This window comes from Ambystoma mexicanum, chromosome 10 (genome assembly GCF_040938575.1).
Source record: "Ambystoma mexicanum isolate Mex_15411 chromosome 10, UKY_AmexF1_1, whole genome shotgun sequence".
Classification (NCBI taxonomy): Eukaryota; Metazoa; Chordata; class Amphibia; order Caudata; family Ambystomatidae; genus Ambystoma; species Ambystoma mexicanum.
Window position 1 is genome coordinate 334,309,495 of NC_090932.1, and position 27,493 is coordinate 334,336,987.

The window sequence follows — 27,493 nt, forward strand, 5'->3', positions numbered from 1 at the left end:
CTGCAGCCTTTCGTGTTCGGCACAAATGTTCTCTCGTAGCAGGACTTTCTTTGTTGAAAACACCAGAAGGCAGATCCAAGAACATTTTGAAATATACATCTATACTCTATTTTCATCATTCCTGGCATCCTTTTTGTTGCAGTCCTTATGATATCATAAAGCATAGAAAATGTCCTGCTAATCTCAGTGTTCTATTTTCTATCTTCAGAGTAACTTTGACAAACAGCTTGGGCTTTTTCTGAGCTCAACACATTTGTAGACTATCACGTGACATAACTTTTGTAATTTATATTTTATTAGGTCCAAATCCCAAGTGGGAACTGCAGCGCTTTACATTGCACTGTTATACAGCCTGTGCTGTACTAGTGCTTTCTGTGATGAATCTGATGGAGTCATCGCTGTTTTTCCAGTGGTGACCTCCTCCCATGTGGCCAGGGGTGGCAGCAGCTACCTAATCCCTGGGGGTGGCTGTATGAGGGAGAGCAACCTCTGGGGAGATGTCATGGCTTCATTGGAACAAACATGGTATCCCCCATCTGCTCATGGAAAAGACCCCATGATACCCGATGCCCTAATGGCCTATTACCATCGGTTGCCCCTTTTAGGGAAAATAGAGAAACCTTTTCCCATCACCCTTTCGGCCAAACTCCGATCCCTAATCTAAAAAGTAAAAGCTCCAAGAATACCTTTTTCAGTTCTAATTGCCCTTCATATAGAACTAGGTTTTCATATGGAACAATTGAGAGAGATTTTCCAAGCACTATGTATCAGTGAACATCAATGGACTCTTTAAGTAACTCATGGTATCAAACTGTAAAACAGACATAAGTGACCACAGTTCAAGGGTGTTTATTAAACTTCACTTGGTTTTGAAAAACGCCTATTAAACCTAAATCTAAAGATGGGAGCAAGCTATGACCATCAAATAATAACACAGTCCTAGTGGTATATGTCAAAATAAAAAGGCCTATACTAATACACCTAGTTTCAATCCTTACTTCTAAATACAAATAATGTGGGAAACAATGTTATGCAAAATAAAAGTTTTCAACAAATGATATGTCAGGATATTCAAGCCATGCGCTTCCCTTTCCTATGTTTTCCGCCACAAGGACAAGGTGGCACACTGGAGCTTAGCACAGTCTCTGGCTTCTCTAGCACGAGAGTGCAGTTCAAAACTTCAACAGCATGGTCTTCTGTGTCAAAGTCTCTTTGCCATTCAAAGTCTCTCCTTTCAAAGGGCCTGATGCAACACAACAAACATCAAAGTTTCTTTGGATTTCACATGTACACATTCTCGGGTCATTTTCTGTTCACCCCCACCGCCCCCCCCCCCCCTCCGCCGGGCTCAGATCCACTTTATTTCAAGTAGCAAAAGTCTTTTACTTACACTGTCAGTCCCCCTCGACCAGGCTCAGACTCTTTTCACTTTACAATTCACAATAGACCTCTCTCCATCTGACTCGGGTCTCTGTATGGTTCAGTTCTCAATTCACCACTTTCACCTTTGACTTTGAGTCCCCCTCCGTCGGGCTCAGACTCCTGTTTCACAGTTCACTACAAACCGAAGACTTTCAATTGTGCAAAGGATTTTACTCAAACCCTTGCAGGAGCACTTCGATTCTCTTCCTCATGAATCATATTCACATTTCATAAGTTCTGTTACCGGGATACATTCAGGCAGAGACCTTTCGAATCGACACCCACGCGGTGCCGGTCCACTCTGCTACTTAATGCTCTTGCTTTAAAAGTTCAATCACTCATCCAGTACTCTCTTTTCTCCTGGCTTCCCTTGTTCAGGCTCGAGCCACTTGTTTTATGATTCAGATCCCCCTACTCCGTGCCCAGATGTGCTGCTGTTCACTTTCTAGGCTTCCCTCGTTCGGACGCGAGCCTCTTAAACAGCTAACAGCATTCTTATTGCTACTTAGTATGATGCGTTCACTTCTCAAAGTAAACAAATAAACAATTCTCAGCTTTCCTTTAACATTCCTGTCTTTCATCAAACACCTTTTCCATCTGACTTCATAGGACATTTTGTTGCCACCCGTAACCTTCACCCATGCGCAGCTCGGTGTCACACAGTTGCCTTCAACTCACTGGCTGTATACAAGGTTCGGCTAGTGGCTTTGATCATGGAGCTAAGGTCCGGCACCACGGCGGCTGCACTTTTCCCCCCTACTTAGCCAGTCAGACAGGAAGGTCTCTGGTATCTCGTATCTCGGACACGCATTACAGGATTCTCTGGCCTCACGTGCTACTTCCAAGTTTTCAACAGCACAGCGATTACTTGTCAAACGGCCCAAGGGCATCTCCCTCCTTGGTTTCATTCCATGACTTTCCATCTGGCTTCCTCGATTCAGCTGAGGTCTGGAATAGGCTACTCCTTCATGTGCTCTGTCTCGTTCCTTGCCTTGCTCATTGTGTGCTTCTGAGCTCTGCCTTTTATCCAGGTGGTGAAAGTTAATTAGTTGCAGGTGTAGATGATTGTGGAAGAGTTGGTCAGGGAAATTTGCTTACGCTTTTCCGCCAACACCACACCTGAGCAGGATAGTGCACAAGATGCACCAGGAACAAGTCACTCTAATCCTGATCGCTCCAATCTGGGCAAGACAATCTTGGTTTCCGCATCTGCTCAAACTGGTGATGTGCAAACCAATCAAGCTTCCATGCACCTACAACTTGCTGCCCCAACACGAGGGGACAACACTCCATCCACATCCTCAGTCTATGAACTTGGCAGCCTGGCTCCTGAAGTCATAGAGTTTGGCCACCCAAACCTTACTCAAAGTTGTATGGATATCCTAAAGGAGGCACAGAAACCCAACACCAGACACTGTTACTTCAACAAGTGGAAGAGGTTTGTGGTGTGGTGCAGATAATCCTTAAATCCAATTGAATGTTTACCATCCAACATTCTGCACTACATGCTCTATCTACTAGACTCTGGCCTAGTATTTAACTCCATCAAAGTACACCTAGCGGCCTTGTCCGCATACACCACTTCGCAGAACAAGGGAACAAGTGGAAAGTTCCTGTTATCAAGGCTTTCATGGAGGGAGTAAATAAATTATACTGTCTCATTTCTAACCCTCCACCAGGTTGGGACCTTAATGTTGTGCTCTCAAAGCTCATGTGTCCATCTTTTGAGCCTATGCACAAGGCCAGCCTAAAACACTTAACATACAAAACCGCCTTTCTGGTAGCCATCACCTCCATAAGATGAGTCAGTGAGCTACAAGCATGATCTGTACAAGACCCTTTCTTTATAATCCACAAGGACAAGGTTGTCCTTAGAACACATCCTAGGTTTTCACAAAATGTATCTCCAAGTTCCACGTCAACCAATCCATTGAACTACCTACTTTTTTCCAAAATCCATCTAACTCAACTGAAAGAAGCCACCATATATTGGATGTAAGGAGGGCGGTCTTGTACTATGTAAACAAAACAAAACCTCTATGGAAAATAGATCAGTTCTTTGCTTCCATAGAACCTGGTAGAGAAAGTAATTACATCTCTAGAAATGTCATCTCCAAATAGATAGTCAAATTCATACAGCTGTGCTATTCACTAATCAAAAAGACCCTACCTTTCACTCCTACAACTCACTCTACCAGGGGTACAGGAGCTACTCTAGCATTTATTGAAAATGTCCGCCTAGACGCTATTTGCAAAGCAGCTACTTGGAGTTCCATTCATAGCTTTACGCAGCATTACTGCATTGACACACACTCTAAAGCAGATTCACTGGTGGGATAAGTGGTGCTAAAACATCTAAGTGCCACTGTACCTTCTCACAACCCCCTCCTTCTAGAGATACGGCTCGCTAATCTATGCATAGCATGTGATCTAAGCGGTACCATCCAAAAAGCCTGAATAAAAAAGCCTGAATGGGAGATTTGGCCGAACTACAACCGTTCAAAAATTCAGAACGGCTGAGATGTTCAACCAAATGCCCCATTCGGTGGCAGGTGCAAATCCCCCATTCGGTGGCAGGGGCAGCGCCGGTTCCCAATCACGGAAGTGATAGGGAACAGGTGTTGCAGGGACACAGCGAGTCGGCAGCAGACATCGAAGTGTCTTGCCACAAGATAAGTATTTGTGTGGTGGTGTGGGTGGGGATGGAAGCCCGTGTCTGCAATGTTCAGGAGTGAAAAGACCGAAAGTTTTCGGCAAAATAACTTTCAGTCTTTTCTCCCTCGAACATTTCAGCCACAGGCTTCCAACCCCAATTCATCTAAGCAGATCCACAAGCCTCAGAAGGCATACATTAAAACCGTAATCCTATTTCTGATGCTTGTATCTGCTTAGATTCACATGCGCCCACCCTTCCTCCCCTCCTGGAGTCGAAGGTACATGTTTCTTGCTCTATCGCTATTTTCTGCTTTACTACATCTGTACTCGCCCTACACTTCATGCAACCTCATGTCAGAAACAAAACAATCTGAGGGACCTCGACGCATGAAGGACCATGGGTACAGTAGATGTCACACTAGGGATAATATTACTAACACGCCCAGTCAACGTCCCTTTTTGAGTTTCGAAAAAACAAATCATGTAATACTCCGTGACTACCACTACATCGGCCTACGCATAGCATGTGAATCTAAGCAGATACAAGCATCAGAAATAAGATTACGTTGAGTAATGTATGCCATATATTAGTAGGGACCTTTTTAGTAAATTACCTGTGGTTTTTAATTGATAAGAGTTGTCCATGGCCTAAATAAATACCTTTATATTTATACATCCTGTCTAACTTGGATTATTAAGACTGCTCTGTGTGTGCTTAACTGAAACCTTAACCACTCTCACACCCTCCTAAGTCTAAGCCTGTATATTCAGTCACACTACCCAAATAGTCTGGTTGGACATTAGTGTTCGTCTAAGTTCATCATCCTAGAGTGGTCCCTCGTAATCTGTCCACAGGAATTATTCTGAAAATCCATCTTAACACTGGGAAAAACCAGTAACAACGTTCCAAGAATGTTTTTTTTTTTTTTTTAATAAAAAAAACTATATATTTTCATTTGAGTTACGCAGTACTCCCGGTGCTTTGAGAACGGGGTTGCGCATACATTTTAGGTTCCCATTCCAATTACACATTATTTTCAGCAAATCTCTGTGTGCCCCAGTCCCTCTAGAAATTAGAATACTTTATTAACTCTGGCTATTACTGTATCATTTTAATAATTTTAATTATCATCCAGGAAGGGGGCGCGCAGCCAATCGGGTTTTGCAGTTCGCGGGCTGAAATCTCTGATCCCAGCCCACTTTCCACAGAACCCACAGGCTGCCTCCCCTGCCGCAGGCCGCCATCTTCCCCTCAACTTCCTGTTTTTTTCCTTCTTTTTTCATTTGCCAGCCCCCCTCCCCTGCCCCACATACTGTTGCAGCAACTAACGCCACAGCAGCTTCCCTCCCCCTTTTTCCGGCTACAATGGTAATAGAAGAGGGGCTCCGTACAGAGCTCCGCCTTCTACTACCATGGCAGCGATTTTGGATCAGTATTTTCATTCATTGAACGGGACGTGCGTGGCGTCAGGTTCAATCAATGAAAATACTTTTTTTTGTTCTAGCTCACCGGGTTACAGCTTGGTAACCCGGGGTGCTAATGGTGTTACCACTGTGTTCCAAGGGCTGGAACTGGGGGTAACAGCCTGGAGCCCTTGTTAACCACCGTCGCTTCGCTCGGGCCATTAACTTGAGCAGCCGGGATGTTATCCCCCAGTTCCAGCTATTGGAAAGGGTTGTTAATGCCACATAAATTCATATCTATAACCAGTGGAATGTACCTGTTGCCATATGTTAATTTCTGCTGTTACCCAATCAAAGCTTGTCCAAGTCAATAGCTAACACAGGGCGCAAACTTTGCACTTGCCAGTAAAAAATGGAATCTTGGTGAGTAGGAAATGGTGTGCTGACAAGTAGCTTGCAACTTGAAATGTTTACTCCTGGCTAATACATACATCAACCTTTCTATTTTATTTCTTAAAAATAGACCAATAATTTTATTAACATGAGACTGCCGTCTAGTTCTAATGGACAGTTTTCTTCGTCCAAAAGTTTCTGTTGCTTAAAAAGATGCCTGTACAAACCTGTACAAATCAAAAACCAGGAAAATCCTAATATGAGTAATTGCTTATTCTTGCAGACGTTTGTACTTTCTGTTGCTTTCTTTCAGTTGCCTTTGCTGGCCTGGGATTCATGGCCTTCTACATTGCGGGAAAGTTGCACTGCTTCTCACCAAGTGGCCGGGGGAGAGCATGGAGACTCTGTGCTTTCTTAACACCACTTCTCTTCGCCATTGTTATTGCGTTGTCACGCACCTGTGATTACAAGCATCATTGGCAAGGTGAGTTGCGTTTGTCCCCCTGAGATTCTCATTTCTTTCTGCTCAGGGATTGTCCTTTTACCAGTGAGTTATATTTATTGTCTTAAGTGTTGGAAAGTGCCGTACTCACTGATGTTGGCAGGCACATTTGAAACCCTGCAAATGTCATTTGGTATTTTAACTGGCGGCATCATTTTTGTTCTGTCTCCACTTTTGATGATTGCTGCCCTCTAAATAAATATATTGCTACTCTGTTTTATATTTATTTTGCATGTCACAGGCAAAGCCTGGAAAGGGAAAGAAAAACATAGCCAACGTTATGTTATGCTGGCATACATACAATAAATCGATCACTTTATCACATCCAACTAACTTTCAAAATATTGCACAAAGTCTCTTCATAACTCACACTATTTCCCTTGCTTTCCCAATCTTTATTGATAAAACTCTTCCAACATTATGTTCCTAATCTTGTTCTGCCTGTTGGCTGAAAGCTGGCATCTGCATTTCGTTCCAAAACATAGTGCTTATTGTCCTAGCAAGTAATGTCCCTATATTACTCCTACGTCCCGTCCCCTCTCCTCCATAATGTATAGGGGCGTACCTCTCTCGGGACGCAAACTGAACCTCTTGCACCAGAAAACATTTATTTCCCCTATAAATTTAGTTGCATGCAGAAGCATGGCTCCGGGAGTTATGTGCTCCCTTGACTCCGCCCTCCGGCGCAACACCTCGGTCCTCTTTTCTGCGTCGACAGGAGGGGATCTGCTTCACCAACTCTGTGGTTGAGGCCCTTTCCCCTCGCGCCCCACATAATTCCACGCATGTCTAACATCTTCCCTTGTGATCTTGGTCCCAATATTTTCTTATGAATTCTTAGGTACTTTAATTTCAACTGGCCTCCGGTGCCTCACCCCTCCCCGGCGCATGTTGGCCCCAGCGGGCTATAGTAGGTGCCCTTCCTGCAACTGATCCTTTCCGACATCGGACCCGCAGGCGCTCTGCCTCCGCTGCCTTAGCGACGACTGCGGCTAGGACGGCTGTTTGCCATGCAACGCCCTTACTCCCCTGTCACTCAAGAACCGGCTCGCGAGATGGAGGGAGCTGTTCTCCAGGTCTCCTCCAGAGCATATCAAGGAGTACGTGTGTGGGAAGATGAAGGCCAAGATAAGTATTCTGTTCACCACGCACCCACAAAGGCAATTCCTTCCCTGGGAAGCAACCTAGCGGGCGGGGCCTCTTAGGTCCCGCCACGAGCCAGGGCATCGAAGCTCATTGAGCTACCGACCTAATGGCGGAGGGGTCCACAGGTCCTCCCGCTCCCACCGCTGAAGGGCCAGTCGACTCTTGTACTGGGAAATCTCCTGAATAGCTCGGCCTTAGTACCAGGCCTATGCCTGAGGGGGCGCCTACATGCAGTAGCACCACCGGCTCCATGTCTGGGGGCAATCAGCTTACCAGGCCCACGCCTGAGGTGCAGAGGAGGCCCGAACCTACAAAGTCCAGCAAACAGGTAGAGGACAAATCCAGTTCCGTACCAGGCTCACAACCCCAGTGTGGTTTGGGCCAGGATAAGATGGAGGTGCAGCCTGTCAAAATGTTTGTGCGTGAGGACACGCGCCACTCCAACGAACATTACAGGCCAGACTTCACTCCCAGGGTGGAATGGTCCACCATGGTCACCCCTCACGTATCCTGGTGCACTTCATACCCAGGGACCTCAGGGCTGGGGCGCTATGCCGAGGCATATTACATGCACGGTAAGCAATGCGTGGGAAGAGCACAGCCCTACACGCCAGTTATGCTGTTGGGCTCACGCAAGAACGCACGTCCCCAGAGTGTGAGGAAAGTTTCTTCAACAAATTCCTCATGTTGATGAAGTTGCCCAAATGGGTTGCATACTGAAGGGGCTTATTAAAGTGATGCTTCCACCCATACCCGCACAGCCTTTGGCTCCAGTACAGCTGCAGCCAGCCCCTCCAGTGGTGGCAGTGAGTTCCCCACCTCCACAGACACCATCACCCATGTAGCCAAGTGTGGAGACTCTCTCCCCACTGCCTGCGCCACCCCAAGCTACGGTGGCACTGTCGGTGCCGCCGACTAGTCCAGCGGACCCCCAGGTTGCCACAGATCAAGCGGACATGGACTAAGAGGACGATCCAGATACCTTATCCTCAGTGAGGGACTTCCATGATTGGCTGGTGCGATTGGCAGAGTACCTAGGCATCCCTCAAACTCAGAAGGAACAGCCAGAGGTGGGGTCCTGGCGGAGGTCCTAACATGTCCAAATTCCAGCGATTCTGGTATCATTGGATGCAGAGGAGGCTTTTGACAGTGTCGAATGTACGCAACTATTGCACACAATGGAACGCATGGGATTCGGACAGGTATATATGCAGATGATTAAAGCCAACTACAAAACACCCACGATGAGGAACTCACTGAATGGCATATTGTCGACCCAAATATCTCTAACAAGAGGTACAAAACGGGGATGTCCGCTCTCACTACTCCTATATGCAATCTTTCTGGAACCACTGCTGATAAAATTATGAGAATCGCAACAAATAAAAGGCATACAAATGGGAGGAGGGGAACAGAAAACGATGGCCTTCGCGGACAATATGCTCCTGGCCCTGTCAGACCCAGACCAATCCCTTCCAGCCCTCTTGGGGGAATCAGACCACTTCAGGGCCATCTCCGGCCTAAAAATCAACAGGCATAAGTCTAAAATCCTAAACCTGACTGCAGACCCAGTGAAGACGGAGGACCTGGCCCGCTCTACCAACATGAACAAGGCCACAGAAACAAAAGACGTTACCGTGAAACAAAAGATGTTACCGGGAATACATATGCGATCACTTTTTGACAGTAATGACAGTTCGGTCTTACTAAAGAAATGTGTATCTGCGGCAAGAAATGTTCCCGGGGCAAAAACACACTTCTCCAGCATGGGGTCTGGCATGGATTCACATGCTCATGAATATTCCCCGTCGTCAGGCTGGGAATCCTCGGTAAAGAAAAAATTGGTTTCAGTTTTGTTTCTGAAATGTCTTTCTTAGTAGTAACCAATCACTAGTCTCGGCGTCATACTGCCCCCAGCCAATTACTGCCCTTCCCCTAAGCCCCTCCCCTGGCAGCCATCCTCAGATTTTTACTGTACGTTCAAGTGTTGGGAGTCCTCGTGCTATAACTCACCGCGTTTTGCGATTTTTCAAAGAGTTTAATCTCATTTTTTCGGTCAATCGAGCCTCAAGCTCCACCGTTTGTACTTCGGGTCAACGCCGGCCCGTTTCGGATTGTTCTACGCCCCTCAACGGCGAAGTTCTCGTTGAGTTATGCTTTTGGAGGATTCCAGAAGACCTTGAGGCCTACCCCGTGGACATGGCCCAGGACAAAGGAAACTAGACGCCCGGATCCAAGCTGTTCAGGAACTGCCCTGTATGCGGATTGCAGAATGTCTTCAAGGAGTACGAGCATTCTAGATGCCTCTACTGCTTGCACGAAGGACTGTGCGTTTTGCAAGAACTTGTCGGAACGGACCATGAAGGATCAGCGTATCCGCCTCACCAACTGGCTGGAAGGAAAGAGCCCAGCAGGTGAGAAGAAAAAGAGGTCAGAGCGGTCTTCTAAGTCCTTTGAGGGCGCTCCGGCGACGGTAGCCCAACAAAAGGCTAAGCACCACCAGTGCGCGGGCACTGGGAGCGCCGAACGGTCGGGCTCCTCGGCTGCCAGGCAGGGCGCGCTTTCACCGACGCCATCAACCACGAGCCAACGCTCTGGCTCGGGGAAGAGGAAATCGGAGAACCCGGGTAAGCTTCTGGAGAAGCCCCGGTCGATCCCGACGGAAACAGCAAAGGGGGAGCGAGGCGGTGACCCTCCCCACAAGGTGAAGGCCTCAAGCGCACCTAAAGTCGTGAAGGCCTTGATTCACCCGGCTAAGGCCTCTATCGAGGGGGTCGTGGCGGCCCTGGCGAAGCCTGTGGAGGCTACCCCAGTGGAGGCGACCTCGGGCCCAGATTTTCCCTGCCACCGCGGCGGGAATCCTCTTTTCAGCCCATCGATAAGACCCCCGGTGGAAAAAGAGGGGGGACGGTGGCCATCACGGACACGGATTCAGCCTCTGAGGAGGAGCTGGCTGGGGTCGTGAAGATCCTCAACAAGAAGTTCGCAGAGGTCCGGTCCCACGGGAGGTATCCCGACGAGGCGGACGAAGAGAGCGATGGTGGTGCCGGCGAGGTTCCCGTGGAGACAGAGGATTCCACTCCCCAACCGTCGTGCTCGTCGCAGCCAGTACCCGAACCTCAGGACAACTCAGGAGTCATCTTGATGGCGATCCAGGCCTTATGTATGGAGATAAGGACCAGGTTGCCCTTACCCCCAACGGACGATCCAGCGGAACCTGGCCCGTCGGGGAGCCCCCCAAGCAAGCAGAGAAGAGTTCACCCCCCCCGCCCTTCCAGCCGGCGCGGCCCTCACAGCCTTCATCCCCTTCCCCTGATCTGAGGGAAGACACTGGAACGGAGACGGCCACGATGGGGACGGATGACGACGGTGGTGACGACGGGATGGACCTTCCAACACCACCACTTCCGCTGGCCTCCACGCCCGATGAAATTGGCTCCTTCCACGCCACGATTGCCAGGGCATCCGAGCTCTTTGCGCTGTGCCTCGAAAAACAGAAGAAGGAAGTTTTCCTCTATCAACGGCGTGAGACCAAACGGAAGACGGTCCTCTCGGTCCCGTTACTAGACGACATCTGGGACGAAGGGCTGTTGCTCCTGAAGAACCCGTCCACGACTCCTGCCAAGAGAGACCGGTACGAGAAGAAGTACCGGGTCCCAGATTCCGCCCCTCTGTGCCTTAGGGCTCAGCCGACCCCAGATTCGGTCGTCTCGGCGGCGGCCAAGAAGAAGGCATCAGGGGCTACGGCTTCGTCTTCCACCTCACCCCCGGACGACGAGAGGAAGAAACTGGACGCCATGGGACGACGGGTCATCTCGTCGGCAACGACGACGATTAAAGCGGCCAACGCCTTAGCGATTGTGGCCCGCTATGACAGGGAGCTTTGGTTTAAGATAGCTTAAGAACTTCCTCCCGGACGACAAGAGGGCGGAGGCCCTAGAGATCCTGCAGGAGGGCGAGGTGGCATCGGACCACGCCATAACGGTGGCTACGGACATTGCTGACACCAGCTTCCGCCAGTTGGGCAACGGTGTTTGTCTTCGACGGCGTGGTTGGCTCAAGGCGACCGATTTCCGCCAGGATGTGCAAACCAGAGTTTTGGACATGCCCTTCGACGGGAATAACCTATTTGGCAAGACAGTGGACAAATCGCTGCAGGCCATCAAGACCGATACAGAGACGGCCTGGGCTTTGGGGGTTTTGCAGCAACAACGGCTGCCCTTTCGGAACTCTGGAGGCAAGCAAGGTGCCTGCAAAGGATTCGGCGCCAGCTCCTCGGCGTACCGCCAGGCGGCCCGCTCCTCGTCGCAGGAGGCCTACAGAGGCAAGTCAGGAGGATCTTGTTGTCGCCAAGGAGGCCAAGGTGGCAAGGCCGCTGCCAAGCAGGACTGAACCAGCCATAGTATTGGGCCCCCACCTGAGCACCTCAGTGGGAGGCCGGCTGGCGAAGTTCGTCAGCATGTGGGAGTCAATCTCCACCGAACGATGGGTGCTGGATGCCCTGGCCCGCGGGCACACTCTCGAGTTTCTAAAGAAGTGCCCCCGCATTCCACCCGTGGCCAGGAAGGATAACCACGTCCCCCAGCTGCTGCTGGAAGTAAGGGCAATGCTGAAGAAAGGAGCAATCAAGCTCGTCCCAAAGAAGCTCCGGTGTGTACTCGCAGTACTTCCTCGTAAGAAAGAAGACCGGCGGTTGGCGACCCATCCTGGACCTTCGTCGTTTAAACAAGTACATCAAGGCCCAGAAGTTCTGGATGGTTACCTTCAACAAGTCATTTTCTCTGTGTAAAGCAGCATGAATATACTGCATTTGGGCATAGAGTGTCTACACCATGGTGTTTCAGACGTTTCTAGGTGGGCTTAAGGCGTCAGTCAGGTCTCCGTGAATCGTAAATGACTCAGCGGTTCGAACGCTACAGCGGCAGACTGCGAGCAGGTCCTGCACCCTGACAGGTTTTTGTCCGCTGGGCTACTTGAAAGAAAAGAGAAACTAGGCTCATTTAAAAGTGAAATTTCACCTCCAGTTGAGAGGACCAGACAGAGATCAGCCCTTGTGGCTTATACAACTTTCAAATAACAGAACCTTTGGAATTAATACACCCATAGCGCAGACATCATACAGTATAGACCCCCGTCCTGATGAAGGCCGTATACCAGATGTGGCATATTAAGCCCACCTAGAAACGGCTGAAACACTGTGGTGTAGACGCACTATTCCCAACTGCAGTATATTCATGCTGCTTTACACAGAGAAAATGACTTGTTTTTGTTGAAATGTTTAAGTGATGTTGTAAATGTCCAACTGTCTATATGTTTGCTATTTTCATGTGAACTTCATGACAAATGAAATTTGAATTTGATTTTGTCTTGCACACACAAAATGGTTGTTTTACCGAAAAACTTTTGGCTCCGTGTGATGTAAATATTTTCTGTACTTCAGGGCAATGACCTCCCTCTTTTTTTGATGTTAACTCTGGAGCGTCCATTTTATATTGAACTGTACAACTTTAGATAAAGAATAAGATTGATTCTACAACAGAGTTTGAAAACATTTATTCTTTCTTTATGCAGAGGGTGACAAAAAAACAGGAGTATTCTGACAGCACCTATTTTTCTTGAACCTATTCAATTGTAATTATTGTTCCCTACTAACCCTCCTGGGTAGAATAGGCTCCCAACCAGGAGCCCTCATTTTTTAATCCCATCATGGGCAAGGTGCAGCGGCTGTTGGTCATGGATGTGGCCAGGGTGAGGTCCATCAAGTCCCTTCTCGGCATGATGTCCTCGTGCATCTACCTAGTGCGCCTGTGCAGAGTGCGGATGCGACCACTGCAAGAGTTCCTCGACACCCGGTGGATGCAAGCGGCGGGCAGCTCCGAAGACAGGATCCCGCTCAACAAGGCCTTCTGCCAGGCGATCGGGTGGTGGGGCGCCTGCACGCATCTGCCGGCGGGTGCAGACTTCCAGACCCCGGCGCATCAGGAGACGGTGACGACGGATGCCTCCCTGGAGGGGTGGGGAGTGCACAACGGAGATCTCCACGCAAGAGGCCTTTGGCTCCCGGAGGAGAGGTCACTACATATCAACATCCTGGAGCTCCGAGCTGTGTTCTGGGCTCCCAGATCGTTCCTCCCGTCCCTCAAGGGCAAGGTAGTGAGGATATTCACCGACAACACCACCACGATGTTCTACATCCGGAAGCAGGGAGGCACCAGATCCCCAGCCCTATCCAAGGAGGCCCAGGATCTGTGGCACTGGGCCGTCGCCCAGGGGATGTTTCTGGTACCCTTTCATCTGGCAGGAATAAAGAACACCATTGCCGACTCACTCAGCTGTGCTCGTGCCACGAGTGGGAACTGCGTCAGGATCAAGTGGATCTACTCTTCCAACGATAGGGCAATCCCCAGATCGACCTATTCGCGACAGCGACAAACACCAAGTGCCAGAGGTTTGCCAGCAGGTTTCCCCAGCCGGGGGGGCATGGGCGATGCCTTCTCATTCCCCTGGGACGGCCTGTTCCTGTACGCGTTCCAACCGTTGCTGTTGCTGCTGCGACTCATCAACCAACTCAAGATGTCCCGGTGCAGGATGATCCTCTTCGCACCGGCGTGGCTGAGACTGATCTGGTTCCCGGACCTTCTGGACTTGTCAGCGTCCCCCCCAGTCAAGCTGTCGATGGACGCGGATCTCCTGCCCAGAGAAGGAGGCGCCATGCTCCATCACGACCCAGTGTAGCTGAACTTGCAGGCCTGGCTCCTGCAGCACTAGAGTTTGGAGGGTACGATATCCCGGCGGACTGCAAGGAGGTGCTTGCAAAGGCCACGGCGTCCTCAACTCTTAGGTGCTATGGACATAAGTGGAAGAGGTTCTCTGTCTGGTGCGGCGCACAGAAGATCAACCCTCTGCGGATTATGGCCCCTCAAGTGCTGCCATACTTGTTGTCGTTGGCCAAGGCAGGGCTGGCTCATGCCTGCATCAAAATCCATTTGGCGGCTATCTCCTGCTACACCAGAAATCCTGGGCGCCCATCTCTATGGTCCCATCGCCTGGTGAAGGAGTTCATGAAGGGACTGTTCTGAATGTTCCCGCTGGTGAAGGCTCCGGCCCCGGCGTGGGAGCTCAACGTGGTGCTGAACAGGCTGCGGCCGCCATCCGAGCCTCTGCATTCTGCACCATTGAAGTTCCTGTCGTGGAAAACAGCGTTTCCTGTGGCCATCACCTCTGCACGACGCGTGGGAGAGATCCAGACCCTCTCCTGTAAACCTCCATACCTGACTTTCCACGATACGAGGGTGGTGCTGAGGATGCACCCCTCCTTCATGCCCAAGGTGCCGTGGGACTTCCATTTCAACTAGCTCTTGGTGTTACCTGCTTTCTTCCCATCGCCTTCGTCACCGGCCGAGAGGACTTTGCACTCGCTGGATGTAGCTAGAGCACTGAAGTTCTATGTGGACAGAACGAAGAGTTTCCGGAGGACATCACAGCTGTTTGTAAACTTTAGACCTGTGAACCAAGGAAAGGCCCTCTCGAAGGCTTCCAATTCCAGATGGCTCTCCGGCTGCATCATGCACTGTCACCGGTTGGCAAACTTTCACGAGATTATACTGCGTCGACCGGAATTCCAGGGAGGAGTCCAGAGTCGGGCAAGTAGTGCTGCGCAACCTGTTCGCCTGAAGGTGGGCCTGATGAGGAGGTAAGTGATGCTAAATGTTGAGTTGATGAAATGCTTAATATTGAGCCTTGCCACCTCCCGTGGTTGTGCATGTGTGTACTGCTATGTATTCCTGTATTCATGAGTATGTGAATCCATGCCAGACCCCATGCTGGAGAAGGAACAAGTTACTTACCTGTAACTGTTGTTCTCCAGCATGGGTCTGGCATGGATTCACATGCGAACCCTCCCTCCTACCCCTCTGCGGCTCTTCACTTGGTCCTACTGCCACTTTATGTGCTACCAAATCTGAGGATGGCTGCCAGGGGAGGGGCTTAGGGAGAGGGCAGTCATTGGCTGGGGGCAGTATGACCCAGAGACCAGTGATTGGTTACTACTAAGAAAGACAGTTCAGAAACAAAACTGAAACTGATTTTTTCTTTACCGAGGATTCTTAGCCTGACGACGGGAAATATTCATGAGCATGTGAATCCATGCCAGACCCATGCTGGAGAACAGTTACAGGTATGTAACTTGTTCCTTAGCACCTGAGATACCCAGAGAGAGTTGGGGGCAAAAATCATAGGCAATACTTTTGTCAAGGCAGACGGAATCAGAGAACACTCATGGACATAACTTCAAGAGTCAATAGGCCGGAGCCAGTGTCAAGTGGAACCGGGTTCCTGTTGTCGAGGATCACACATTCGGACAGTTCACGATTCAACGTAGCCAGGAGTACTTGGATATTGTCAGTGTAGGAAGCAAAAGTTATAAGAAGGAGGGAAGATAAGGGCAAGCCTTGTAGGAGGAGAAAAAGGGATTCACCCCATTTTCTCAAGCAGAACACAGTACCTTATTCAGTGAAGAAGCTGGTGCCACAGCAGTTGTTACTGGTAGTTTCCTGCAGACCCACGTTTCCTGGAGCTTCGGCAAGAAGGAGGATGTCTGGAGGGGTCTGCACCACACAGGGATGAAGCCAGCAGCAGCGACGGTAAATAAAAGGTGTGCTCCTTAAAAACAGGAGAGGCTCTTCAGGTGGCTATGCGGACCACTACAGCAGTGTGCAGCGATTTCGACCACGAAGAGGATCCTATGGCTGTAGAAGATGAGCTGGTTATCCCCACCAGGCTCAAGGGAAGAAGACTCAGGACTGGATCTTCTCTGGTCGTCGAAGGGTAGATAGCTTAGGACTGCAGCAGGGCTTCACCGGGCGGGATAGTTGCAGCAGCCGACTTCTTCTCCGCTTCTCTTCGGTTCCTTGTAGTTCCAGTGGCGACTCTGACTTCTAGCCCAAGAGTCCTGCCTTTTATGAGAAAACCCCCCATTCACACAGCCTGGCTGTCAATCACGCAGCAGGGGGGTTGTCCAGCCTGGACAACCACCTCAGCCAATCATGGCAAAGTGCGACTTGGGTTTCCTAGGATACCCTGTGCAGGGGGTGACTACACCCCTCCCTCACATTCAGCCCACCTAGACACCCAGGCGCCTAGAGGAGGGCTTCTTGGCAGAAGCCCACCAAAAGACAGTGAACAAAGAAGGCAAACCTGGTTTTTCCGTGCAAAAACATAAGAAGGACTTTAACAAAAAGAAATGGCGAATAAACCCGACCGGAGCCAAAAGAAAAAGTATTTGGTCAAGCGGGTTTAAGTTCGAGGCTAATATAATAGCCTAAAACAATACCATGTTTATGTAGTATAATCGCGGTAGAAAAGTTAGGGTAGATACCGCTGCCACCTGCCAAGTCTAAATGTTAAAAGAGCGAAACAATGCTCTAGGAAGTACAGATAAAAAGGGCTAAGGATTAACCCTTTCCAGTACTCCATATAAGATGGGGTGTACTGGATCTGTGGTTAACTGACTAAGTAAAGTTAATGGCAACTTTACCTTTTTCTTGGGGACCGTAGTCAGCCCCAGAAATGGAGTCGGTGGGAAGTCGAAAAGACAACCCTGTGTGACTGCACTGAAGGTGCTGTGTAACACACAAAAGGAGGGGGCTACTGAAGTGGTGTACTCCAGAGCCCACAATCACAAAAACAGATGAAATACACATGGCAAAACATGGGTAAAAGTGAGGGAAAAGCTCACACTCTTATCAAGTGGAAAAAATTTGCTCCAGAAATCCAGCAAAGCTGCTGAGGGACTCACTAGGTAAGGGAAATTAGCCAGTGAATGTGAATTCTCCCTAACAGATGTAATGCAAGAGAGGTGCACAGATGCTAAAGCCACAACAGGCTAAAATCGAAATGTTTTTAAAAAGGCACAGATGCAATGCAAGAGAGGTGCACAGATGGTAAAGCTACACACAGCCTAAAATAGAATTATTTTTAAAAAGGCACATATACAATGCAAGAGAGGTGCACAGGTGATAGCCCACTCTAAATTTGCTGTACACCAGAAATATTCTACATACAGAGGACACACATCCTTGTTTGTGGCAGACTCCAAACTTTAATTTGGGCTCCCGTGTGTTGTCTTCCAATTAATTACAGAGTTCACTGTAAGGTTTGCATTTCCCTGTGGGACATGGTAACACCATCACCAGATGCTGTTGCTGGGGCATCTACAGCAGTCTGTTACAGTGACCTGAGCTTTTTCCCTTTACTGCCAACGTAGTGGTCCAGCTTTTGCTGCTGACCTTTCACCATCTCAGTGGTCCAGGGGCTCAATCAAGCAAGAGGCCCACCCAGGCTCCAAACCCCGGCTAGTAAACAGAAGTGGGGAATGGTGCAGACAACAAATGACCAGCCACCAATAACTCCTTATGCAGGTGTCACAAGATGCAACTTCCTCCTCACACACATTAGGTAAAAGCATGGGATCATCTGTGCAAGTTGTGTGAACTCCGTCTTGCAAGTAACATGAGTCAATGGGACAACTGTAACAGCATGCAGGCACCCAGGCAGCTACAAGACGGTGTTTCATCACCAATCCCACTCACTGTTGTCGACACAGGCCCGCGTATCAAGCCCCTCTCCTTTGAGACACTCTGCTCAGACAGGCACCGTTAATCCACAACTAAAGTCTTTTACATGTTCTTTATCCATGCTCGCTGGGATACCATCGGCACCTCACTGCCTCACTGCCGCGGTCATCAGTACATCAGTGCTGTTACTTCAGGTACCAAAGTTAGCAGGAGGCCCAACCTGGACCGGCACTCCAGAGGCATCCAACATAACGCCACACTCAAAAGTTACAAAGTGTGTATTTCAGAGCCACTCACCAGCCCATCCAGTCAGCTGCGCTACACTACTCCAAAGATCATCCAAGGCCTGAGGTGTGTGAGGATCCAGCCACCCCCTGTGCTCACCTCTGTTGGAGACAATCCATTGGGTGCCACACTGCACTGCTGCCAGAATTCCTGGCCAGCCCCAAATGAGTCCTGTACCCACTAGCGGCCCAGCCGGGGGAAGCACCACCAACCCATTGCTCCTCGCGGCCGTGCTCCCTGCATCTCGCCCTCCGCTCTCACAAGTAACTCTGCAATCGGACAGCACTCAGATCCACCAGTTCCCTGCCAGAGCGAGGCCCATGGCATTCACCGTGTTGCTAACATAGTCATCTGCCAAAGGATTTAACAGGATATCGACAGGCGGGCGCAGGAGCTCAGTTAGTCCAAGTGTTATGGTTTACTCCCTCCCGATCGATCAAGTCCTGCTGAAGATCTTCAGGATGTGGGGCCAGCCCCAGATAGACCTGTTCGCCACAGAGCAGAACTAGTGATGTCAACAGTTTGCCTCATGGCTAGGACAGGGTGCAGGATCGCTGGGGGATGCCTTACATTTTGAATGGAGCGGGATGTGGGTTTATGCATTTTCACCAACCTCACTAATCCACTGAGTCATCTGCAAGATCAGAGAATCATCACACTTGCGCCTAATCTTGATAGCTCTGCAGTGGCTGGCCAGGCCATGGTTTTCAGAACTCCTATGGCTCTCGCTGTTGGGCCCTATGCCTCTCCCAGTAGGGGGATGCTGCTCCTCCCCGAGCATGTGGGGGCAGTGGTTCTCACCTCCCCAGAGAGGGTAACCCTAGCAGCCTGGTTCCTGAGCATTTAACCATGCAGCACCTCCACATTGCCTCAGTACAATCTAGAGATCATTCAAAAGGCAATTAGTGACTCCATCATGAAACAATACAGGAGCAAATGCGCCAGGTTTTGCTTCTGGGCCAAAGAAAGAGGAATAGACCCACTGACGTGCATACTGTATCAGGTGCCATCGTTCTCGGCACACCTGGCAGGGTCAGGGGTTCAGGTTGACACATGCTGTACCTACCTAGCTGCCAAAGGTGCATACAAAAATTCAGACAATGGAACATTCTCCACTTCCAACCCAGTGGTCAAGAGGCATCTGGCAGGGCTGACGAGGTTGTAGGCCCCCTTATCAAACGCCCACACCCAGTCTGGGACATCAACGTGGTTCTGGGAGCCATGGCGCATATACTAGTTGAGCCCATGGCGTCCGTTGACATCAGATTGGACACGATCAAGACAGCGCTCCTAGTGGGCCTTACCTCGGCGCGTAGGGTTAGCGAAGTGCAGGCCCTAGTGGCCTCTGAACCCTATACCACGTTCCAACGCGACAAGGTGGTGGACTGCACTCATCCTTCATGTCTGTGTTCCATCTCAACGAGGAGATAGTCCTACAAACTTTCTTACCTAACTCAAAAGACCAGGCGGAAAAGGTATTACACTGTCTGCATGTCAGGAGAGCCCTCAAATTCTACCTCGACTGGACAAGGGGCTTCCACAAGTCTGATTCGTCATTCATCATCTTCGGTGGGCCAAGGCCGGGCGGCCAGGCATCAAAGGCCTCTATAGCCAGGTGGATGGTCACGCCCATTTATGAGGCCTGCAAGGTTCAGCAAAAGAAGGTGCCAGCAAATCTTCACACACGTGCAGTCTGGGCCAAAGCAACGGCAGTCGCCTTTCAGCAGCATGTGCCTTGGCAAGCTATCAGCATTGTGACTACCTGGGCTACCCCCTCAGCTTTCTGCAAGCACTATTGTCTAGATGGCACTATACGATTGGACACAGCTTTCGGGCAAGCAGCGGTCCTGAGGGACCTGTTCTCTTAAAGATTTTCGACGTCTCACCTCCCTGGGGCTTCAATCAGTGGTAATTGCCCATACATTATCGAGGAAAGGGGACGGGAGTAATTATAAGTTACTCACTGTATTGACTAACATACTCCTAGTCCATAGTCCCCATTCCTCCATACGTCCCACCATCCTTCCCCCTCAAAAAGCAACATTGTTAGGCAGTTTAATCTAGCCAACGCGTCAACTGGGACTGAGGTGTGGAGGCAGAGGGTGGAGTAAAGGGAGTTCATGCTCCTGGGGCCGCACCCCCGCGCATCTAAATTGAAAGGGGAAAGAAATGTTTTCTGGTGAAAAATTGTCAGTTTCCGTCCCTAGCGAGGGACGCCCCCTATACATTATGGAGGAAAGGGGACTATGGACTAGGAGTACGTCAGTCACTACAGTGGGTAACTTATATTCGAATGGATTGTGCCCTCCTGTATTCCTCATCTTTGACACTTGTTCTCCAGCTTCAGCTGCTTTGGAAAATAAATTCGGCAGAGGGCGCTGTGCGTCGATTGCATTGAGTCGATGTCCCTCGAAGGCCTCCATCGTGGGTGATGTCTTCGAAGGGTATATATAGCACGTGTAGCACCCGTTGGCCACAGTTCTGTTTTTCAGTGAACAGTGTTTGCTTCGAGTGAAATTTGGCATGCCTCATCTAGTGACGTTACGTTACAAATCCTCGATAATTATGTCTTCTTCTTTGACACCGCCATGGGCGAAGTCCAGGTTCAAGAAATGCCTCGACTGCGGGTCAAAGATGTCTCATATTAACCCACATCGTGACTGCCTGTGGTGCCTCTGTGAGGGCCATGATACCTCCAATTGTTCCAAGTGCCAATCCATGACAGGAAAAGCCTTGAGGATACGGAAGCGGAAACTTAAGGTAGGAAAAATCCCCAAAAAGTCACCTACCCGACCTGCTAGGCCTTCGACTGACGAGTCGAGAGGTGACTCTTCTCGGAGGAAGAAGGCCAAGCAATCTAGGTCGAGGAGTGGTTCCCACCACTCTTCTTGGTCTTTGAAGAAATTGAAGAGAAGGGACCGATGGTTGCCCTCCTTGGCTTCTTCGTCTGACACTTCCCCGAGAGGGTTGCTTGCCCTACAAAAAGATCAACACTGGCTGAATGGGAAGCCTTCAGGGTGGAAATGTTAAATAAATTCGAAAAACAAATCTATGCTCCTACCGAGCCTTCGAAAGAAGCCAGACAGGAAAGGTCTTGTCCAAAAACCTGCACGCCCTCAACCCCGGGTAAAAGTTCTGAACAGCATCGGGAGCCCTCAAGGCCTTGATCCGAAAAATCTAAGGATTACACAAGACCTAGGTAGAAGTCAAGGTTGTTGACGCCATCGACACCTTCGATGCCAGCGGTGCTTTTGATGCCCGCCAGGCCCTCGACGCCCATCAAGCCCTCGACATCTATATGAGAACTTGCAAACAACTAGTGGGGTTGATACCTCCACAGAACTTGAATTCGGAAAGCCAGAACCAGGGGAACATGCAAACTCTTCATATTTTCTTTTATAAATCAGTTTTATTGGTTTTTACAACAATCAACATTCAACAAAACAGCAGTAGTTATCATAACACTTAAGCATCATGTACTTATCTTTACATATTTACCGCTTAACCTTTACCTTCCCCCAACTCGAGCCTACTCCACTTCACGTCCTGCTTCTCTTTCCTTCGGGGGAACCTCCTCTTCCGTACTCTCAACAGTCCCCGGGTCACTTAAATAATCCTGGGTGGACCCATACAACGTGGCCACTAAGTGTTTCCAGGGGGTCATGGTTTCTACTTCCTCCTCCCCTCTCCTACTTCCCGCTTCTTGCCACACTGCCGTTTCAGCTTCGGTCCATCTCTGGAAGTCACCCCACCAAACTTCTACCCTCGGTCTGTTGCATTCCTTCCACCCCATAGCAATTCTGCGTTGGCAAGTATGTATGCCAAGTCCTTAAGCTTGCTCACATGTTTAAATTGGCGCATTCTAGGGAACCCCCCTATGCATGCCCACACTGATTCCACGTTCAGCTTGATCTCCTTCACATGTAATCGGTGGGCTACTTCTACCCAGAACTTCCCTATTTCCAAAACAAATGTGTCATCCGTGCATTTTCTTCCCTGCATTTGGGGCATGTTTGTCGTCAGGCGTTCTTAATCCGTGCTATCCTCTGTATGCCCTGTGGGTTACATATAGCTGTATTTGTTGCAGTTTAGCGTTCCTGGACACTTTTTTATGGTACCCCTGAGCCCTCTCCCATAGCCCATCGCTCATGAGTTCCCCTGTTTCCTCTTCCCAATCTTGTCTTAATTGGACCACTTCTTTTCCCACCCTGGACATCAGCAACTCGTAGATACGAGAAACCTCATGCCCTCCTTCTGCTATATCATATATCGTTTCTATGGCGGCGTCCGGTTGATCTTCCAGTACTATTTCAGACCATGTCTCTCTAATCCGCCGTACCATTCTAGTATAAGTAATATACTTCCCTACATGTAGACCTGTTACCTCTGCCAGTACCCCAAATTCTTTTACTCCCCCATCTGCCATATGTCTCCCACCGCGGTTATCCCGTTCCCAATACATGCAAATTGTTTTCCTTAGTTGCATGTACCCTCCAGTCAATGCCACTAGCGGCACTTGAGGGGAACACAGGGTTGGGTTCTCCATGGCCTGACAAGCTTTGCACCATATCTTCCATCCCAATCCCAACATTCCTGGGTGCCCTTTTAGCTCAGATTTGGGCAGCCATATCACTTCTTTCAGAAAAAATGGGGCACACTCAGATCTCAACAATCTGGACTCTGATGTCGAGTCTTCCGTTAGCCATTTGACGACGTATTGCAGTTGACTAGCCAAGTAATAGTTCTCAAAATTATGCAATTTCATACCCCCTCATACGCGTTTTTTTAACTTCCACAAGGCAATTCTGTTCCTAGTTCCATGTCAAATAAAGCCCCTGCATATGTCCTGGAGTTTGACAAAGAAACACTTTGGTATCATGTATGGTAGGTTCCCAAAAAAATGTAATACCCTAGGCAACACAACCCTCTTCAACAACGCCCCCCTCCCCATCGTCCAAACCCTCATGCTATTTTCTATGTTCACTATCGCTTTCTCAGTGTTGTGTTTATATTCTGCATCCACCGTGTGATAAATGTCAATCCCCAGGTATCTGAAAGTAGTGGTCTCCCATGGTATTTGTAAGACTGGCAGGTGTTCTCGCGGGACCCCTAAATACCTTCCCAGGGGGAATATACATGATTTATTGGGATTAACTGCAATGCCAGAGAGCAACGCAAATCGCTCCATTAATTCCAGAATATTTGAAGATTTTCCTCAGGGTATTTTAAGAATAGTAACATGTCATCTGCATATAATGAGATTAGGTGTCGTCCCCCCTTTGTGTAAATTCTGACTTCCTCATATTGCTGTCTCAAGTATATCGCCAGGGGTTCCAATGCTAGGATGTACAGCATAGGGGACCAAGGGCATCCTTGACTGATGCCCCTACTAATTTGCCACCTCTCCGAGATGATCGCTGCCGTTTTAACTCTGGCTAGCGGTGAACTGTACAGTAATTTCACCCACTTAAGGTACCCGGGCTCCATCCCATATTTTCTTAGAGCTGCCATCAGCCAAGGCCATTTGACGGAGTCAAAGGCCTTCACTGCATCAAGTGATACAATAGCAATCTCACTCGAGTCCCCTACTGTGTGCTCTATGACTCAGTGGAGTCGTCTGAGATTGTCTGATATGCTTCTGCACGGGACATACCCAGACTGATCAGGGTGTATTAATCTGTTCATAATCTGTCTCTTTCTGTTTGCCAACATGGCCGTGAGTATCTTGCTATCCTGGTTCAGCATTGACAGTGGTCTATACGTCCCGCAGTCTGTGCTTGGCTTATTGGGTTTGGGGAGTGGGATAATGATCGCCTCTCAGGGATTCTGGTAGCGTCCCTGTTTCAAATGCCTCATTTAACATTGCGAGCAGCGGGGGGAGCACTTCTTCCCTATACGTTTTGTAAAACTCACTGGGGAGTCCATCCGCTCCCGGAGTCTTGCTAGTGGGTAGTTGCTCAACCACCGCTTCTAATTCTTCCAATGTAATCGGGGCTTCTGGGTCCTCTCGCTCTTCAGCACTTATTTTTGGCAGGCCAGTATCCTCTAATGTTTCCATTATCTTGCTATTTTCACCCTCTCCTTCTTCCCTGTACAATCGTTTATAATATTCAAGGAACTCTCTGTTCATACCCTCCTGGTTATCCAATATTTGCCCACTCTCCCCCACTACTGTTCTGATCGTTGGTCTGGGGGTCTCACTTTTATACAGCCATGCTAGCAATCTCCCAGGCTTGTCTCCCCCCGCATGTTGCCTCTGTATGTATTTCTTATAGTTTAGATTGCACAATCACTCCCAGTGCCCTGCGCATTCCTGCTGCATTTGGTCTATAGTATCAGCATCCTCCCGGGTGTTACCTCCTTTACCCAAAACCGTCTCTAGCTTTGTCTCTGCCTTCTGCAGTTCCCTTAGTATGCCTCCCTTTAGCCCTTTGGATTTAGCTATAGCTGATCCTTTCAACAGCCCCTTAAATGCTTCCCATAGGGTGCCAGCATATTCAACACTCCCAGTATTATTTTCAAAGTATAATGTCTACTCTCAGGTCCTCCCTGAACAGTGTCTCTCAATGCTTCAGCTCTGAGTCGCCACGTTGGAATCCTGGCCCTTGGGGGCAGGTTTTGCCATGTTGAAACCAATGGCGAGTGGTACGAAAAGGACCCTCGCGTTGTACTCTGTTCGCACTATTTCCACCATCATCTCTTGTGAGGCAAACATATAGTCTAACTGTGTGTACAAGTTTTGTGGGGCAGAGTAATGCGAATACTGTCTATCGTGTGGGTGGTGTAACCTCCACATATCCTCTAGCCAGAGGTCCATCAACAGAGTCTTAAGGGCTCTGGCAGCGGGAGTGCGTTTGTCTGATTTCCTGTCTGACCGGTCTACCCTTGGGTCCAACATGCAGTTAAAGTCACCTCCCCATATCACCGCCCCCCCCCCCCAGGTACGGATTAATTTTGCTATATAGGGTCTTCAAGTAAGCCACTGTGTCCTGGTTCGGGGCATATGTATTGATAATGCATATTTCTCTATTTTCTATCAGTCGCCTTATTGCCACCATCCTCCCATCCGCCTCCACTGTGGTCTGTAGCAGTTTGAAAGGGACATGTGTTCTGTCACCCAGTTGATCACCCCTCTGGCATAAGCTGAGTACGTTGCACCTATGACAGTCCCCCTCCATTTCCTCTGTATCACCGCTTGTTTCTCTATCGTGAGATGTTTCCTGTATTAGGGCTATATCTATTTTCTGCCTTCTTAAGTACATCATAATCTTGTTCCTTTTCAGGTAAGTATTGAGCCCCCTGACATTCCAGGTAACTATCTTAAGATCCCCCATATTTCGACCATATACAGCCCTTTCTATTGTCTCTCCCTATCATCTGCATTAAGCGCAGGCGCGCATGTGTGTAAGCTCATTTCCCAACAATTAACACTGCAAGTCCCCCAATTCCCTTCCCTCCCCCCACCTCTCCAATCCCCAACCGCCCCAACTTCCCAAACAATTGCCCAGCTCCATCCCTGGATCTCAGGCTACCCCGCATCTAGTCCCTTTCTACGGCCTGGCCGATACTCAGCAGGGGGATACTTTACTACTAATCTCCTACCTAATCTAACTACTGGGGGTATAGGTATGTCTCCTCTGCTCCTGTATTGAAGCTACAATTTGTAATACGTTTCTATATGTTAGGCACTGCATAACTTCCACAACTCGGATCAACTATATTCCGTATATGTTAGAGATCTGGGGTGCGGATCTAGTGCGCGACTATAATCTAGTCCCAAAGTCAATATACGTGTTGTACTTATCTCCATGGGATCTATATGTCCGCCTGTGTTCACTTCTCCATCTCCCTCTCTGCCTGGTCTCCCGGTCCTGACAAGCACTTCCTTGTGTCCAGCCATGCCCTCACATCCTCTGGTGAGTCAAAAAAAGGGCCTTGTTTTTATAGAGCACTTTCATCTTCGCCAGATACAGCAGCATGTATCTGTAGCCCACCTCCCGCAGCCTCCTTTTGACCGCCACATAGTTCATACGCTGTCTCTGCACCAAGAGAGTGTAGTCCGGATACGCCGTGATGGTTGCCGACACTCTGCTTATCGTCCCCCCTTTGTGGAAATGTTCCAATATATTCTCTCTGTCTTTATAGTTCAGTATTCTGGCGATGATCTGCCGGTGGGGGGGCTGCCGGTGGCGGCCATCTGACCAAGGCACTGTGCGCCTGTTCCACTGCGAATCCCTGGCTGAGTGCACCATCGGTTATCTCTTGTAATAACATATTATCAACGTAATTTGTCGGGTCCGATCCTTCCTCTCCTTCCAAAGGCCTACAATGCGTACATTATTTCGGCGCGCACGCCCTTCCGCTTCTTCAGCTCTGCTTTCAAGGTTGTCCACTTGTTGTTGTAACGTGTGGATCTCTTTGGCATTGGTCGAGCACGTGCCTGTGTGGGCTTTCACCTCCTTTTCCAAGTTCCCTGTGCGCTCAGTGAACGCTCAAACATCTTGTCGCAGTAGGTTAACGTCCACACTTAATGCGTCAATTTTGCACTCAAGCGCAGTCTTCAATTCCTGGATAGCTGCGCCCATCTTGCTCTCCCAAGATACTTTCAATTCTGCTATGGCATCTAGTATTTGCTTGTCGCCACGAGCTGTGATTTCTTCCTGTTGTCTATGCTGTCCTTTATGTCTGGCCCCTTCAACTGCTGGTGGTGATTTGGCAAACTCCTCTAGGGTAGTTTGTTTCCCCTTTGCTTTGGGCATCTTAGATGCCATCTTCACCCGAGTACGGTGAACGTGTCAGGTGCTGCTTTGTGATAGGTCTCTCTCTAGTGGACGTGCCCCCCAACAAACGTAGTTGTTGCAGTTCACTGAGTCTGTTGGGGGCGCTGTGGCTATCAGTCGGGTTTATGCGATCGCGCTCTGGTAGCCTTGCTCTCTTCAGGGCTCAACCGCTGTGTTCCACCTGAATCATTTGCAGCTTTGTGGCCACCCGAGATTCACTGTGTCTGTGTAACTCTCCTTTGACTGTCACACGCACCTTTTACATCTCACCATATGTCCCTCCCGGCGCTTGGGGGTCCTTTACCGCGGTTCCCAACCTCTGCGCACCTCAG

The 27,493-nt window shown here is 49.3% G+C and overlaps 1 protein-coding gene across 1 annotated transcript in view; it reads left to right on the forward strand.

Moving 5' to 3' along the window:
* PLPP5 (phospholipid phosphatase 5) overlaps positions 1–27,493 on the forward strand; it is a 266,283-nt gene that overhangs the window by 141,069 nt on the left and 97,721 nt on the right. The window contains exon 7 of the mRNA XM_069617937.1: positions 6,188–6,358. Coding sequence (XP_069474038.1) covers positions 6,188–6,358 — 171 coding nt within the window. The remainder of the gene's footprint in view (positions 1–6,187; positions 6,359–27,493) is intronic.